This window comes from Argiope bruennichi, chromosome 5, assembly GCF_947563725.1.
Source record: "Argiope bruennichi chromosome 5, qqArgBrue1.1, whole genome shotgun sequence".
Lineage (NCBI taxonomy): Eukaryota > Metazoa > Arthropoda > Arachnida > Araneae > Araneidae > Argiope > Argiope bruennichi.
This window is the reverse complement of record NC_079155.1, coordinates 60631637-60646656: the sequence shown is the minus strand read 5'-3', so window position 1 is coordinate 60646656 and position 15020 is coordinate 60631637. Positions and strand designations below refer to the sequence as shown.

Sequence of the window (15020 nt, the reverse complement as noted above, 5' to 3'; positions counted from 1 at the left end):
TTCATAATTTTGATCAAATTTTTAACAAAACCTCCAACTCAAAATCCCCCCTCCCCCGTATAAAATATAACTGAATATTATTTATCTGAAATATAATTTTCCTATTAAAATTTTTTGATTTTTCAAGCATTAAATTTTCATATGCTGAATAATGGTAAAAAAAAAAAAAAAAATCTTAAATACTTTATCATATATATCCTAGAAAATATCTGCGGAGAAAAATTCAACAGAAAATATAACTTTAAATATGGATTTTTAATTCAATATAAATCAAATTCCAAAACGGAATTTTAAATATCAAAAAAATGTTTACATTCTAAACTTTCAAATAGGCTCATAGATATGATACATCAACGTTTTAAAAAACATTGTGTACTTTCTATTCCAATACTTATTTTCTTTGCAGCTATATTTTTATTGTCATTAGTAAGGAGAAAAAATAGTTTTTATTAAGTACATTATTAAATCATTCATTATTTATACTTTACATACATACTGTATTAAATACTTCTGTTAAAAGCTATGTTTTATTAAAAAGTTATCTAATAGTTTATTTAATTAAGGCAGGAATAGATTTTTAATACAAAAATAACAACAGCTACTTCTTTTAGTTGCTAACAAGCAATGTTTGCAATGGACATTCATCAATATATTCTAACACTTAGACTTATCAATCTTCCTTACTTGTGACATATAGATTTAGGTTTTTGGTCCATTAATGAAAATTTAAAAACAATAAAATTAAAGGTATCCAGTTTAATTTTCAAAAAGTTTAAAAATCCTTTTCAATACTTTATAAATAGTAATATAGAAAAGAAAAAAAAGCTGCAATAGCTTCTGAAATCAATAAAATTATAGTAAAGTATATATAGATTTAATAGTTAAATAAATATTATTACATTTGGTGGTTTGAAGGAAATGCATGTTTTGAAATATTAAAAACTTCACTATGCAAAAAGACCTATAATAAACATCCATCAATTCCCTAGGTGATGAAATATTGTATCCGTTATGCCATTTACTCAGCACTTGCTAATTATCTAACTGATTTTCAGAAGTAAAATAGCAGAAAATCAGATGAGGATTGAAGCAGAGATCATTATATTTAAAGAAACAATATAATATAGCATTGGCAAACAAGGAATTTTGAGACCATTTTTGTCCACTACTGATTCAGCTTGTTATAGAAATATGCTTAAAAATTTTATTGCACCAAAATTTTAAAATTAAATAATCAAAAATATGAGGCTGTTGAAAAAAATTGTTATGAAAATTGTTCAGAATGCATTCTCTAATTTTTTTTTTTTTACTCAAGTAATATCTTTCAGCTACTCTGATCTTTTTGGATATCGGACCTTTCTATGTATATGCATTTTCATCTTTAAAGGTAACAAACATATCGCACAAGCAAAAAAAGTAATCCTCATACAATAGAAGAATTAGGGACTTCTGCAAAATAATTAATGAAAAAAAAAATGCCCAGAAGTGCATTAGCAAGCTTTCAAGAATGACTCTAAATATAAGTGAAGCATATATGAAAATAATCATCCTGAAGTGATCTTTTCCTCAGTTAAATATTTACAAATAATATCTTCAACTAATTATTTCTATGGCAAACTATAATAATATATTGCTTCTTCAAAAAACATGCATTTCCTGAAGATAATCCTAAACAAATGTCGGATAGTAATGTTGAATAGATATGTAAAAAAGTAGAAAGAATCTTAGCTCTTGTATAATTATCTTGCAAATCTAATTCAATAATTAAGAATACAAGGGATTTTATAAATGAGATCATATTAAGATAATTAACAAATCTTAAATGACTGTAATGAAAACATACTCTCATAATTTTGTTAAAAGCAGTATTGTTAATAAGCAAAATAATTCCCACATTTAATGCCCATTTATGGAATTTCCAGAAAAATTTGATAAGCATTAATTGGTCGCTAAGAAATAGAAGATAATTAACAATAATCGAAAAATACAGGATCATAGACTTCACTTATAGTAATATATACATAGCACTAAAAGAAACAAAGCAACTCTCTCAAAAACATGCTGCCTGATATGTAATAAAAATCTTGTTCATGAGATTCTTCAAAACATGGAGCAGAAAAAATTACCAGACATAGCCACAATATCATTTAGTACAGAAAGATGGCAGCATTCAGATCTATTTTCCTACGTTTATATGCCATAAAACCAACTTTCCAGCAAAGTATTTTACTCATATTAATGGTTTTAGAATGGTGCTAGAAATAGTATACTTTGAAACTTTTTAGTTTTCTTAAATATGCTAATCTATGAGAATCACAGTGATTAGTCATTTAGCAACTATTTGCAATTCTTCAAGCATTTCATAAACTTTAAAAATTGCCAAAAGGCATCAGCTAAATGCTAAATACCACACCTGCATTAGTTTGATGACCATTCTAAATATTGTGATGAATCTCAATCATAACAGACAAGAGTAGTTGAATATTTACAACAGGTATATTAATATTAAAATTTTTAAAAGTGAGGAAAATCAGAATGAAACTAAAAGTACAGTTATTACACAATGAATGAAGAACTTTACAGCATCATAATAAATATAAAGATTCCAGCACATATAAGCATGAAAGCTTACATAAAACTTTTACAGTTAAAAATTATTTTTAAAAAAAGCAGGCATGGATGGGATATTAAAGTATGGAAGAAAAAAATTGTTATTTTGAACAACATTATTTAGCATGAAATGCGTTTAAATGAATGCAGCTTCCATGCAATAAACTGTAGCAAAATTTCTGCACTAAAAAATGGAAGACATCAATGAAAAATTCGTTTTAAATCTGAATTTGTTCCACCTGAATAAATAAGCACTAGAAAAATCAATTTTTCTTCATGAGGGGAAAAAAAAATGTCAATAAGAACATGCTAAACAATTTGGAGAATAAAACATCTTTCTGAAGAAAATTATTTCATATAGTTATATACTATGAAATTAAACTCAAATTTCCAATCTGGTGATTGTCAAAAGTAAGACATTTGGATAGTTCCTGGCTTAAAAAAAATGCATTCAATAATTTTGGAATTTAAGAATCTAGCACACAAAAAGAAAAAGCTTGAAATTTTTCTTAACACATTTTATGAACACAGCATAAAAACATTGCACAAATACACAAATTCTTTTCTTTGGATTCTTTTCACTATTTGTGAAAGATAAAAATAAATGATTTAGTAGTTTACATCTTTTAATATCTCCATTATATAAGTAGTTTATATCTTTTATTTGCTCATCGCTTATATGTTAGTGATTGTAAAACTAATTCAATAGATCAGATTTTTAAAGAAAAATGAAACAAAAATATTAATGGCACATCTAAACTGAATACTATCAATGCACAATGCAAATTTGATAAATAGCTCAAAAAGTTCTCAATTATTCTCTCTGTTTACAGATAATTTATTTGATTCTGATTATATATATATTTCCTCATTAATTTACTTCCTACATCTTTCACCTTACCTAACTATTTATTTAAAGAGTGTTTCAAAAAGTACAATTTTAAAAGTGTAAAAAGGCAATAACATTTATTGTTTTACCACTAGTTTAAAAAAGTAAATCCAAATAATCTAGACAGTATGATATTTGACCAATAAAGCCTAAATTGCTGTATAATAAAGTATATCAGAAAAATTTTATACAAATCATGGGTAATAAGATAAAATATAGTTTCAATAAAAATGAAAATTTTCTTGCAATAGGAAAATTGGCAGTTTTGTCAACATAAAAAAAATGGACCACAGTTCTAATGGTTAAAATACACATCTAAAAATGGCAATGTACAATGTCTACAAACTGTAAAAGTTGTCCGCATTTGAGAACTGTACACTGGTACATGTATGTCAACTTTCATTTACTCAAGTAAGGAAACATGGCAGCTTGTGATAATAATGAACTAGAACTGCCTACTTATTTAGAAGCTGCAACTTTAGACAGCACCTAAAAATGCATATAACAAAAATATTAATGCATGCATCTCAAACCAAACATTAATGGAATACAAATCCTATAAATAAAATTTTAAACCTATCGCATTTGTTAAAAGTATTATGATTTTTTTTACAAATTATAATAAAAATCAAATGTATAATACATCAAAATTATAAATAGAAGAATGTGTGACATTTTTATTAGCTGTTATAGGATATAAAATGAGCCACTGAATCTGTCAAATCTCATTTATCATGGTAAATATGCCACACACACATGCAAGCATACACAAAATATCCAGTTAAATTAGGTCTCAAAGGCAAAAAAATGTTATATGAAAGCACATTATTAAATAGATAATACAATAATTTATGTCATTAAAATTTTGAATAATTCTGGAAATACATTATTGAATGATTTATGCCACCACCACACAAAATAAGTAATAATTAATTGAGATTCCAATTCAAAAAACCAGAGAAATTACTAGAAATAAAAAGTAAAAACATAATTTAAAATAATTCAGGATATAATTATGATACACATAAATAATAATAAATATTTTTTAATGATTTTATTCATAAATAAAAAAAATCTCAATCACTATGTAGCACATCTTTTACAGAGCTTTCCCTCTTATGCTTATAAATTTGGTTAGCATTTTTTATGAAGAACATATCTAAGTTCCAAGAATTATGTGTATAACATCTAATTAAAAAATATGCAATACAAAAAACAAATCACAGAAGTAAAAAGTACAAATAAATAAATAAAAAGGAAACAAGTTAATTCAATTTTGTGGGTAAGTTGCATCAAAAAGAAAAATCACAATAATAACAATTAAAAAATTCAGACACTGAAAGCAAATCATAGAATGAAAGGAATAGAAATTATAAAGAATGTCATGAGACCTTGCTCATGAGGGGAAGAAATATGCAAGTAACATTTAAAATGATATTTTCTCAACAATAGCAAATAAATTAACATTAATATAACAAATAAATTAACAATTACATAGTAATTTATAGAGCCTGGCGGTTACCAGTGACCTCACTGTAATCAAGATGTTAAATTAAAATGATTCACTCATCAAAAACATTTGTTAAAAATAAAATGTTTCAAGAATAAAATTAAGAAATACAGAAATAAAAAAATTAAATGAAAGATATAAAATAGTTTTTTTTTTAAATTAGGATTTTACATCTACTGATATGATTATATATATATATATACACTCATGTCCAAAATTAAGGTCACAAAAGTATTTTTCAAAGTAATTCTAAATGGTTACCATTAAATTTTAAGCAAATTATATTTTATATATTGTGAAGGACCGGTAACATGATATTAAACTTTGTCGTGGGAAAAAATGTTGTTTAGCATTAGTTTTTGAGGAACTATTGAAATTAGAACGTTTAGGCATTCGGTAATTTTGCCAGCAATTTTGTGAATATTGCATTAAAACAAAAAATTTAACCTGTTTCCAATGAGAATGAGTTCTCATAATCGTTTAGACGACTCCTTGAGATGGAGAGCCGTTGGCAGGCTTGAAGCTGGGCAGTCTCAAGCGGAGGTGGCTCGATGGTTACAAGTAGCACCGAAAGTGATATCCAAGCTGTGGAATCAATTCCAAACAAATGGTACTGTAACCAGGAAGGCTGGCCAAGGCCGGAATAGAGCAACGACGCCTGCGCATTAAGCGCACGACGGCAGAGGCTGATAACGGCTCCTGAACTTGCTCGTGACCTTGCTGCTGCGTCTGGAATAAGAATTTCCAGACAAACAGTATACATACGTCTAGCAGAGAGGGCCCTTTATGCCCGGCGACCAGTTGAGTGCGTCCCTTTGACTGCATCCAACAGAAAAGCCCGGTTGCTGTGGTGCCGAACACATCCGTTTTAGGCACAGCAAGAATGGGGACGTGTTCTTTTCAGTGATGAGTCGAAATTTACCACACAGAGTGACACTCGTCGAATCTTCATCTGAAGAGAGCGAGGAGCTCACTATCATCCCTCCTACGTAAAAGAAATAATCAGATTTGGTGGCAGAGGAATTCTTGTCTGAGGTGGCATAATGTTGGGCAGTCGCACATCATTGCACGTCTTCGATGGGGGTACTGTCAGTGCATATCGCTATAGGGATGAGATCCTTGAAGCCTATGCGAGGTTGTTCCGGGGTGCTTTTGGCCCAGATTTCATGTTTATATACGATAACGTGCGTCCACACAGAGCCCAGATCGTTGATGATTTTCTTGAGGAAGAGAATATTCGACGTATGGACTAGCCCTCGAGGTCTGCGGATCTCACTCCTATTGAGCATGTTTGGGATGGTCTCGGAAGAGCCATTGCACAGCGTAACCCCCCTCCTAATACCCCCAAGAGATAAAAGCCATGTTTTTGGAAGAATGGGCTTTGTTGCCCCAAGCATTTATTAACACCCTCATAAACAGTATGAAAGCTCGTTATGAAGCCTGTATAGCAGTGCATGGTGGTCACACTCCATATTAGACAAGTTTTTCCCGAGATAAATGCTTTATCTCTGATTCATAATGTAACACTTTTTGATATACCCTGTTTCTTAATTCCTAATTAAAATCATTTCTATGTTGTTATGTGTTTATGTTCTTTCTTTCATTGTAGTGTACCTCTGTGCCAAATTTCATGGCAACACAATGAATAGTTTTTCATTTTTTGCAGATTTTATGCTTGTGACCTTAATTTTGGACATGAGTGTATTATATATATATATATATAGGGAAAATTCAAATAAGTCATAGGACAACCTGTATGATTATTTACCTTAGTTAAATCTACACCTGTCAAAGCATGGACAGATGGAGGTATTTGACTAACAAGTTTTGTTACTTCAGATGTAACTTGATCTGATCCACCAATCATTATTATGTCTTCAGTTTTGGCCAATGGGGCAGAAATTTCAGCTGCAATCTAGATTAAAAAACAAAACTAAAATGAATACATCCATTGAAAAGAAAGTTTAAACATTAATGCACATTTTTGCTTAAAAATAGTTAAAAATAAACAATTCATAAATAAGCAATTAATATCTTGATAAATCCTGTTTTTTCACATAAACCACGTCGAGAAGCTTTTGTCACAAAATCCTCAATAACTTATCATACATAACAGTAAGGGATTATCACAGAAGTAAAATTGATGTTTGCAAACTATCAATTGAGACAGACTGCCAGTACACAGTTTACAGAAGCACAGTTTTAGGTTGAAAATTAATTCATTTAGAACATATAAATCCTTTCGTGAGTTCTATAAGTTATCGGATACTTTATGGGCCTCACTGCGAGTTACAATGAACTGTTTGGGCCTGCGCACCTTGAATTTCCTTTCATTGAAAAAAGGGTTACAACAGAAATTCCACTTTCAGAAAACAAAAACTAATCTTGCCAATTTTAATTGTGAGTCTTTAAAAAAAATCTTTATGGAATTCATAAAGTTAATAAGCAACATGATGCTTTAGTTATGAAAATTTACTTATCAAACATTTTTAAATTGCAATTTTTAAAGAAATTTTTTAAACTAATGCCCCCTCTCCAAAGAAAAAAAATTAATACCAAATTGATAATATTATGAAGAAAAGTAAAGAAATATTTTTTAAAGCTTCAAAATATGAAAAGCTATAAAAATGACTCAAATTTAGCTTCAGACATTTTTAAATAAATAAGCTGATAATAATTAAGCAAGGACTTATATCCATCTGGAAGAATGTTAAGTTGGTAAAATTCTTGTGGTAGATTAACAATTATAAAATAGACTGATGTTATAATGTATAAAAAGAAGAGAAGGAAAGTAAAATTCTGTCAATATATTAAATACTGAGATAATATATAATATAAATAATATATAAATTTAAATAATATAAACTGACAATCAAATTAAAGGAAATATTTTTATTTACTTTGGGAAGGGCATCCAAAACCAAGCTCATGATAGCAGCATCTCCATACTGTTTATATGCAGCTGCTTTCATTCGCATACCTTCAGCTTCAGCTTTACCAACTGCTTCAATGGCATAAGCTTCAGCTAAACCAATCAGCTTGATTTTCTCTGACTCTGCACGCGCAACATCAATTGTCTGGGCCCTGCAAAAGATTAAAAAAAAAAAAAAAAAATCAAAATTATATTATATCAATGAAGCATTTTTTTTTTCTTTTCATATAAACTATAAACATAATAAAAAGGCATGATTTAAAAATTTTTTATTCACAATTCATTTAAAAAAATTAATCACAAGAGTATATTTTATGTCATAATACCATGCCATTTTACACGAATATAAAATGACACGGTAAAAAATAAGTATGGGCTGCAATTGCTTAATCCATTAAGTTTCCAATTATTTTGTGTATATGCCTTATAAATTACCTCAATTTGGATTCTTTTAAAAAAACTTTTTTACCTCTTAGGAATTTATGAATAAATATGAAATATATTCTTTTGAAACTTTATGATAAACAAAAAAAAAAAAAAAAAAAAAAATGCTGGCAAGCTGGAAGATTAATTATGATATTATATATAAATTCCTATATAAAATACAACTTAAAGACAATATATTAGTATTTCAGTAACATTTTTTAAAAATAAAATGTAAAACTAAAAGCAGTGTTTTTAACATTTAATACTCTTAATATATACATTTAATAATTATGTGACATAGTAGTAAGATTTTTATGCATTTGTTATTTTAATAAATGATCGTTTGGATTATGTTTTAACTGCCAATTAGCAATTAAATATGTTTTTAACAGGCAATAGTTGTAAAGTAGAAAAAAATTATATACTAATTCTCCTGTCTTCAGTTTTAAAAGAAATGTTATTAATCTTTTTACTTAAACACTTCACAATATTACCTTTTCCCTTGAGCTATAAGTTCAACCCTATAGGCCTCTGCTTCAGCTGGAAGACGCACCATAGAAGTTAATTCCTTTTCTTTTCTCAGAATTTCTTTCTCCTCAACAGCAATAAGTTTCTTTCTTTCTACTACATCTATTTCAATTTCTTCACTTCTTATCTTTTGCTTCATTTTTGCAGCTTGTAATTCATATGACAACTGAGCTTCTGCTTTCTTTAATAAAACAAATGAAGGAAAAATATAATTGTATTCCATAACTATAATAGTACCAGTGAGAAATAATATTTTTAATCATTTGTCATTGAAATATCTATAAAAGTAATACCTTTGTATTCACTTCTGCATCAAAGTTGGATTTTTGGAGTTGAAACAAACGATATGAGTCTTCTATTTTGGTATTTGCACCATACTTGACATCCATTGCAGCCTTTTCACATTCAGCTTCCTAAAATAATTTCCACAGATTCAACAAACTATGTATATACATGATATTTTTAGAAAATCCTTAAAATTCTATATTTATAATATTGAAAATACATCTAAAGTTTCTTTTTCACTATAAACTGCTTTTGAATTTTTAACAATTCTATTAGTTATATACTCATTAATTATCCCAACAACATAAATAATAAAATTTATATGCAACTCATTTAAAAATGACAAAGAAAAAATTAAAGTATAACAACTTAAAATATAATTTATAAAAGAAAATTATTTTTTAAATCTTTATATAGATTTTTAATCTGTTCAATTTCAAAACTGTTTTAAACAATGAAAACAATTCATACTCTGATGCCAGCATCCCTATTAGCTTGTGCAACGCCGACATCTGCATCTCTCTTCACCGCTGCAGTACGTGCTTTTCCCAATGAAGCTAAGTATTCAACTCTATCAAATACATCTTTGATCGTAAAACTGAGAATTTCTATACCCATACGTCCCACATCAGGAGCTGCAACTTCTCGAACTAGAGAAGCAAATTGATCTCTATCTCGATAAACTTCTTCTACTGACAAAGTACCTGAAATGTTCATAAAAATTAATTTAAAATTTGAGAACAGTAATTACAAAATCGCCATAGAAAATAAATATCTTGAATTCTCTTAAATAAGTTAATACCCACAATTTTTCCTGTATATCCCAGAAAAGCAAGTGAATGAATTCTTGGCAGTATTTAAATATATCAATAACACATTTGGATGTCTCATAAATCTATTAATGCACCAGATAATGTGCCTGCTTACAGAAATTGATAAACATCAATTTTGACATACTTGAAATAATTTAAATAAACTGTCAAATATGCTAATAAACATTTTACATACCAGACAATTACATATGAATTTATCTCCATTCTTTAATAATATTCATACATGAGATTGTTTTAGCATTTGCTACTTTTGCAACATTTTATATTAATCCTATACAATAAACATAGACATTGAACAGTAACAAATATTTTATATATTTTTTAAATGAATAATCAAATGTAAACAGAATGAAATATGTAATTTAATAAATGCATACCAAAGCAGTATAGATCACTCCATTGACTTCCTTTTAAAAACTTTTTATTTTAGTACTGATTCCAATGCAAATTATTGAATTTGTGGTAATGCCAATAGAATCATGTTAAAAGCATTTTCCATCATTGAAATTAAAATATAATTACTTAAAAAAGGAACAAAGACAATTAATAGGTTCACATTAAATCAGAAATGGAGTCAAAAATGATAAAAACTATAATAACAATACTTATTATTTAAAAGCCCAGGATGAGTTTAGCAGTTTTGAAAATAAAATTCTTTGTGATATAACTCTATTAGAGATGACAAATGAATTTATCTTTTTTTGTGTGTGTGTGTGTGGGGGGGGGGGAATTAAAAATACTAGGTATGAATGGAATAGAAATGAGGATTTTGGTTATCAGATTTTTGCTCAAAAGTAATTTATCACACAAAATATTCTATGCACATTATTAGAAAGAAAATTTAATAAAATAATAATTCCATGGCAAATAATTCAATAAAATACTGATTCGACCATTACAAATGTTGATGAATATATCTAAGAAAATACTTTTGAAAGCAAAATGTATATTTATTTAATTTTTCAAACACCTAATTATTTTGATTTTATAACTTTTAGGTTAGAAAAAGTTAGCATGCCAAGTAAATGAACTAAATTTTTAAAAAATTTAATCATATCTCTGGGCATTTTAACCATGGATATCTTAAGAAATTATAGATGTAAATATGTTAAAGATTTTAAACTGAAATGGAGAAAAAGGTAGTTGCTTTGCTCAGAGAATAAAAACAATCTGTACTTTTAAAATTTTAATGAAAGTACACAAGAAATATAGGAACTATTTTGAAAGTTATTTGTATTTTTAAATTAATTTACGATTCCATGATTATAACTGCTTTTTAAAAAAATATCTTTATTCATAACATGTACCTAAAAAAATCATCCAAGAATTTTGTTGATTTAAATGCTAGAAATATTTTACAAACCTAATTGACTGCAACAATTTGTCACAGACATGGGATAAATAATAAAAATAAAAATGACAGCATTTAAAATTATTTTTTCATTATCATTCTTTCATTAATTAAATTAATAAGACATTTGGTAATAATGATTATCTAGTATAGTGATACTAAATTGTATCAAGTAATTTATAACAAAAAGCAGATAAAATTATTTAACCATTCATTATAAAAATCAGACTTTATTAAAACTGGTTAGTGCAAACATATGACAGATCCTTTCCTATCAAACATCATTTTACAGATTTAGCCACTGTTCATCATCAGAATTGAAGACTGTGTAGAGTAGGGAATTAGATTAACAATCAGAGCCAGATAAATCAAGGTTTAAAGCTCAATTAAAAAAAAAATGTTTTGTAAATAAGTAGACCTGGAACACATCAAAACAGAAGGGGGGAGGACAATACCCCCTGAAGGTCAGGAATTATTCCCATTATCTCACAGCCATTCAAAATTATGAGATTGTTTTTAAAATAAGGTATAAATATATCATCAGAGTAGCTGTATCCATCTCTGCTAGCTAATCAAAACCATTCCTGTTTCGAAAATAGTATCTGAATGAAAAATACTCTGGAATTTTCCCTCCGAAACCATTTGCTTCCAATTTTTTTTCTCTTTTTGATTTTATTTCTTACCAATTAGCAATCCTATTCTTTTTCTGGCAGGTAATTAGAATCTTTTGAGTAAGTCTCTTTCTAAAGTGAATCCTATGAGAAATATCTAATCTCTAAAGGTCATGTTAATGTTTAGAGTAGAAAGTGTGAATATGAATCAAACATTAAAATCAAGGTACACAATTGGCACATTGTAACATATTATAATTTGTTTTATTATATAGTTTCAAATATTTTTGCTTATTAAGAAAATACTACAATTATCAAAAAAATTAAAGTAATTTTAATACTTAATATAAAATAAATAAAAACATTTTTTTTTTTTTAAATCAGCTAAATTATATAAAAATTTACAAAATATCTCCTGTAGCTGCTTGTGTGTATTTAAGCCAAGGAAAGATGCTTTCTTGTCTCTTTTCTTATTATTTTGCACACACACACATATAACAACACATGAACGATGACTACACATATATAAGGTAACACATAATACTATATACATTTAAAGTAGAAAATGCCACTAACAAAGAGCGAACGAATACTTCTTTTTTGCCGCTAACAAAAGAGCAAGTGGTGCCTGCTTGCACCAGTTTCACACCAACTCTCAGGAAGAAGTCTTTACAAAAAACAAGCTTAAGTGTGCCTCCTCCACATTCCAAACATACGTATGAGTTAGCGCATACTGCACCATCTATGTTCAGTATTAATCTTTAGTGTATGAATAAATATGCAAAGAATAAAATATACTAATAAAATAATTAAATAAAAACAAAACATTATAAATAATAAAATCACATAAACATCTCCCCTTCATTAGCTAAAATGGAACATATGCCTATAATTTCTCACTATTCGGTTCAGTAGCACCAATTGATGGAATTGGGATTCTCATAATAATCATATTTTGTGAAAATTGTGATAAATTTTTTTAAAATCAAATGCATAACATTTATGGATTTATTTGCAATTGTTACAACTAGCCTCTAGTTCACCTATAATTGAAACTACTAAAGGCACAATTTACCTAAAATTGCTCGCAAGTGTCCTTCAAGAGTTTGAAGAATAACTGATTTTATATGATCTACTTCTTTGCCTAAAAACTGTTCAGCAGCAGTAGCAAGAAATTCTCTTTCAGTCATAACCTTGCACTGAGCAACACCAGTTACTGTTAATGGCACACCTTGTGCAGTCTCAACATGTTCACAACGTGGACTTAATGTCATAACTTCCAGGGATAATCTGTAAAAAAGATAAAACAAAAATTTAAAATATAATATAAAAACTTTAGAAGTAAAACTAATATATATGAAGTCTACTAATTAAGTAATTGCAAATTAAGCTGCCATTAAAAGAAAATTCTACATACTTACTGCATAATTCTAAGTTATTGAAATTAAAAGTTTATTATCAATAATGCATTATAAAAAAATTTAATGTTCTTGAACTTAATCTAATGGAAATTTTATGCACCAATTTTTAAAAGAACATGAGAAATAATTAAAAAAATCTTTTTTTGAAAAAGAAATTTTATTTAGCAATTTTTAATTCTTAAAATTAACCAAGATATTCATTCCATAAAAACTTTATTAACAAAACCAATATTCATAATAATCAAATAAGAGCTGTAAAACTCATTATAAACTTGAGATATTCAATGGAGAATAAAATCAAAACCAGACTTTAAAAAAAAATAAAAACAATTTATTCTCTTAAGAAATCAAATTTAAGAGAGTTAAGTTTTTCTATGTGTTTTTTTTATTTACTTCAATGCTAATAATTACCTACACCAATCAGTTTAGTTGTTCAGTATTGATGAGCTTAAAAAAAAATTCTATTACTTTGACAGTCTTCTATCAAAAACAGGATAAATAATTTTTCCATTTGAAAATATCACTCAATAATGAAATGAACATGATATATATGTATCAATGTATATGAAAAACACAATATCATAAATTGTATTTAATGGCTATTTTTGTAATTTTATGATAAAAGAAAATAGAAATCAAATATTTACATACAAAAAAATTAGATATCAAATGTTAGTCAAACAAGACTTTTAAAATATGCAGACATGGCATTTCAAAATTTATGAGCAATGTTATAACTGCTACCTATATCAAACAATAAGAAAAGATATTTATTTTTATAAAATTTAGTAAAAATGACAAATATTTTCCCTTCCTTTAAAACCAGCTGGCATTCAATTTTGTTCAAATTTATTCAGATATAAATCATAGCACATCCTACTGTTAATTTAAAATATATATGCAAAGCCAAGTTTGGTAATAAACAGGCATGAAGAGTAAAAATTTGATTATTTTCAAAAGCAATTCAGTCATTTTTAAAAGCATATTAATTACTGAATGTTACAATTTGATTTACCTCTGAACATCAGTAACCATCCACCATGCCCAAGCCCATCCACCAACAACCATTTTTTTACCTGTATTTCCACAGCAACCACCTAAGTAAGGAAAAAAAAAAAAATAATAATAATTTACTGAAAATGCCTCACAATTTATTAATATTTTATAATTATCAAATACAAATTTTAATGCTATAAAACCACTGATATGTAAAGGCTGATTTCTAAATTAACGTAATATACAAAAAGGCTAGTATTCTTTCACTTTAAACAACGTAAACAAAATCACAAACTAATACACAAAGCATATGTTCGTAAGGCAGATGTCCAATTTTTTCCTAACAAATCAATGACAAAAATACTCATTCAATGAACAAAATATGAAAATGGTAATCATTATTATTTACCTGACACAATAAGGGCTTCATTTGGCCCCACTGTTTGTACATTCCCCATTTTTTGGCAGCTATTGAAAACTACCTTTAGATCATAACCATCATCTAAGATGGTTTGAAAAATAATTCATAATAAACTTATAAATAAATTCAACCTAAAGTATTTATAACATTTGTATAAATACAGCGTCAACTAGTCTATTGCGAGAGAAAAGCACATTTTCCAAACAA

At 27.5% G+C, this 15020-nt stretch overlaps 1 protein-coding gene across 1 annotated transcript; it reads right to left on the bottom strand.

The window, feature by feature from the left end:
- Positions 1–3666: 3666 nt before the first annotated feature.
- Positions 3667–15020, bottom strand: LOC129969635 (flotillin-2-like). Its single transcript, XM_056084286.1, has 9 exons — positions 14802–15020; positions 14412–14493; positions 13051–13265; positions 9652–9884; positions 9189–9308; positions 8862–9076; positions 7910–8093; positions 6778–6924; positions 3667–3988 (listed from the first exon to the last, which is right to left on the bottom strand). Exons 1-9 carry the CDS (start codon positions 14848–14850, stop codon positions 3959–3961), a joined length of 1275 nt encoding a protein of 424 aa, XP_055940261.1. The 5' UTR covers positions 14851–15020; the 3' UTR covers positions 3667–3958.

Bases quoted from the DNA above. Each gene is read 5' to 3' on its own strand.
- LOC129969635 (XM_056084286.1), bottom strand. From the start codon at position 14,850: ATGGGGAATGTACAAACAGTGGGGCCAAATGAAGCCCTTATTGTGTCA. The intron at 13,266-14,411 runs GTAAATCAAATT...TCTTTTTTACAG, and splicing joins ATGGTTACTGATGTTCAGAG to ATTATCCCTGGAAGTTATGA. The intron at 9,077-9,188 runs GTATTACTTTTA...GTTTTATTAAAG, and splicing joins ATGCAGAAGTGAATACAAAG to AAAGCAGAAGCTCAGTTGTC.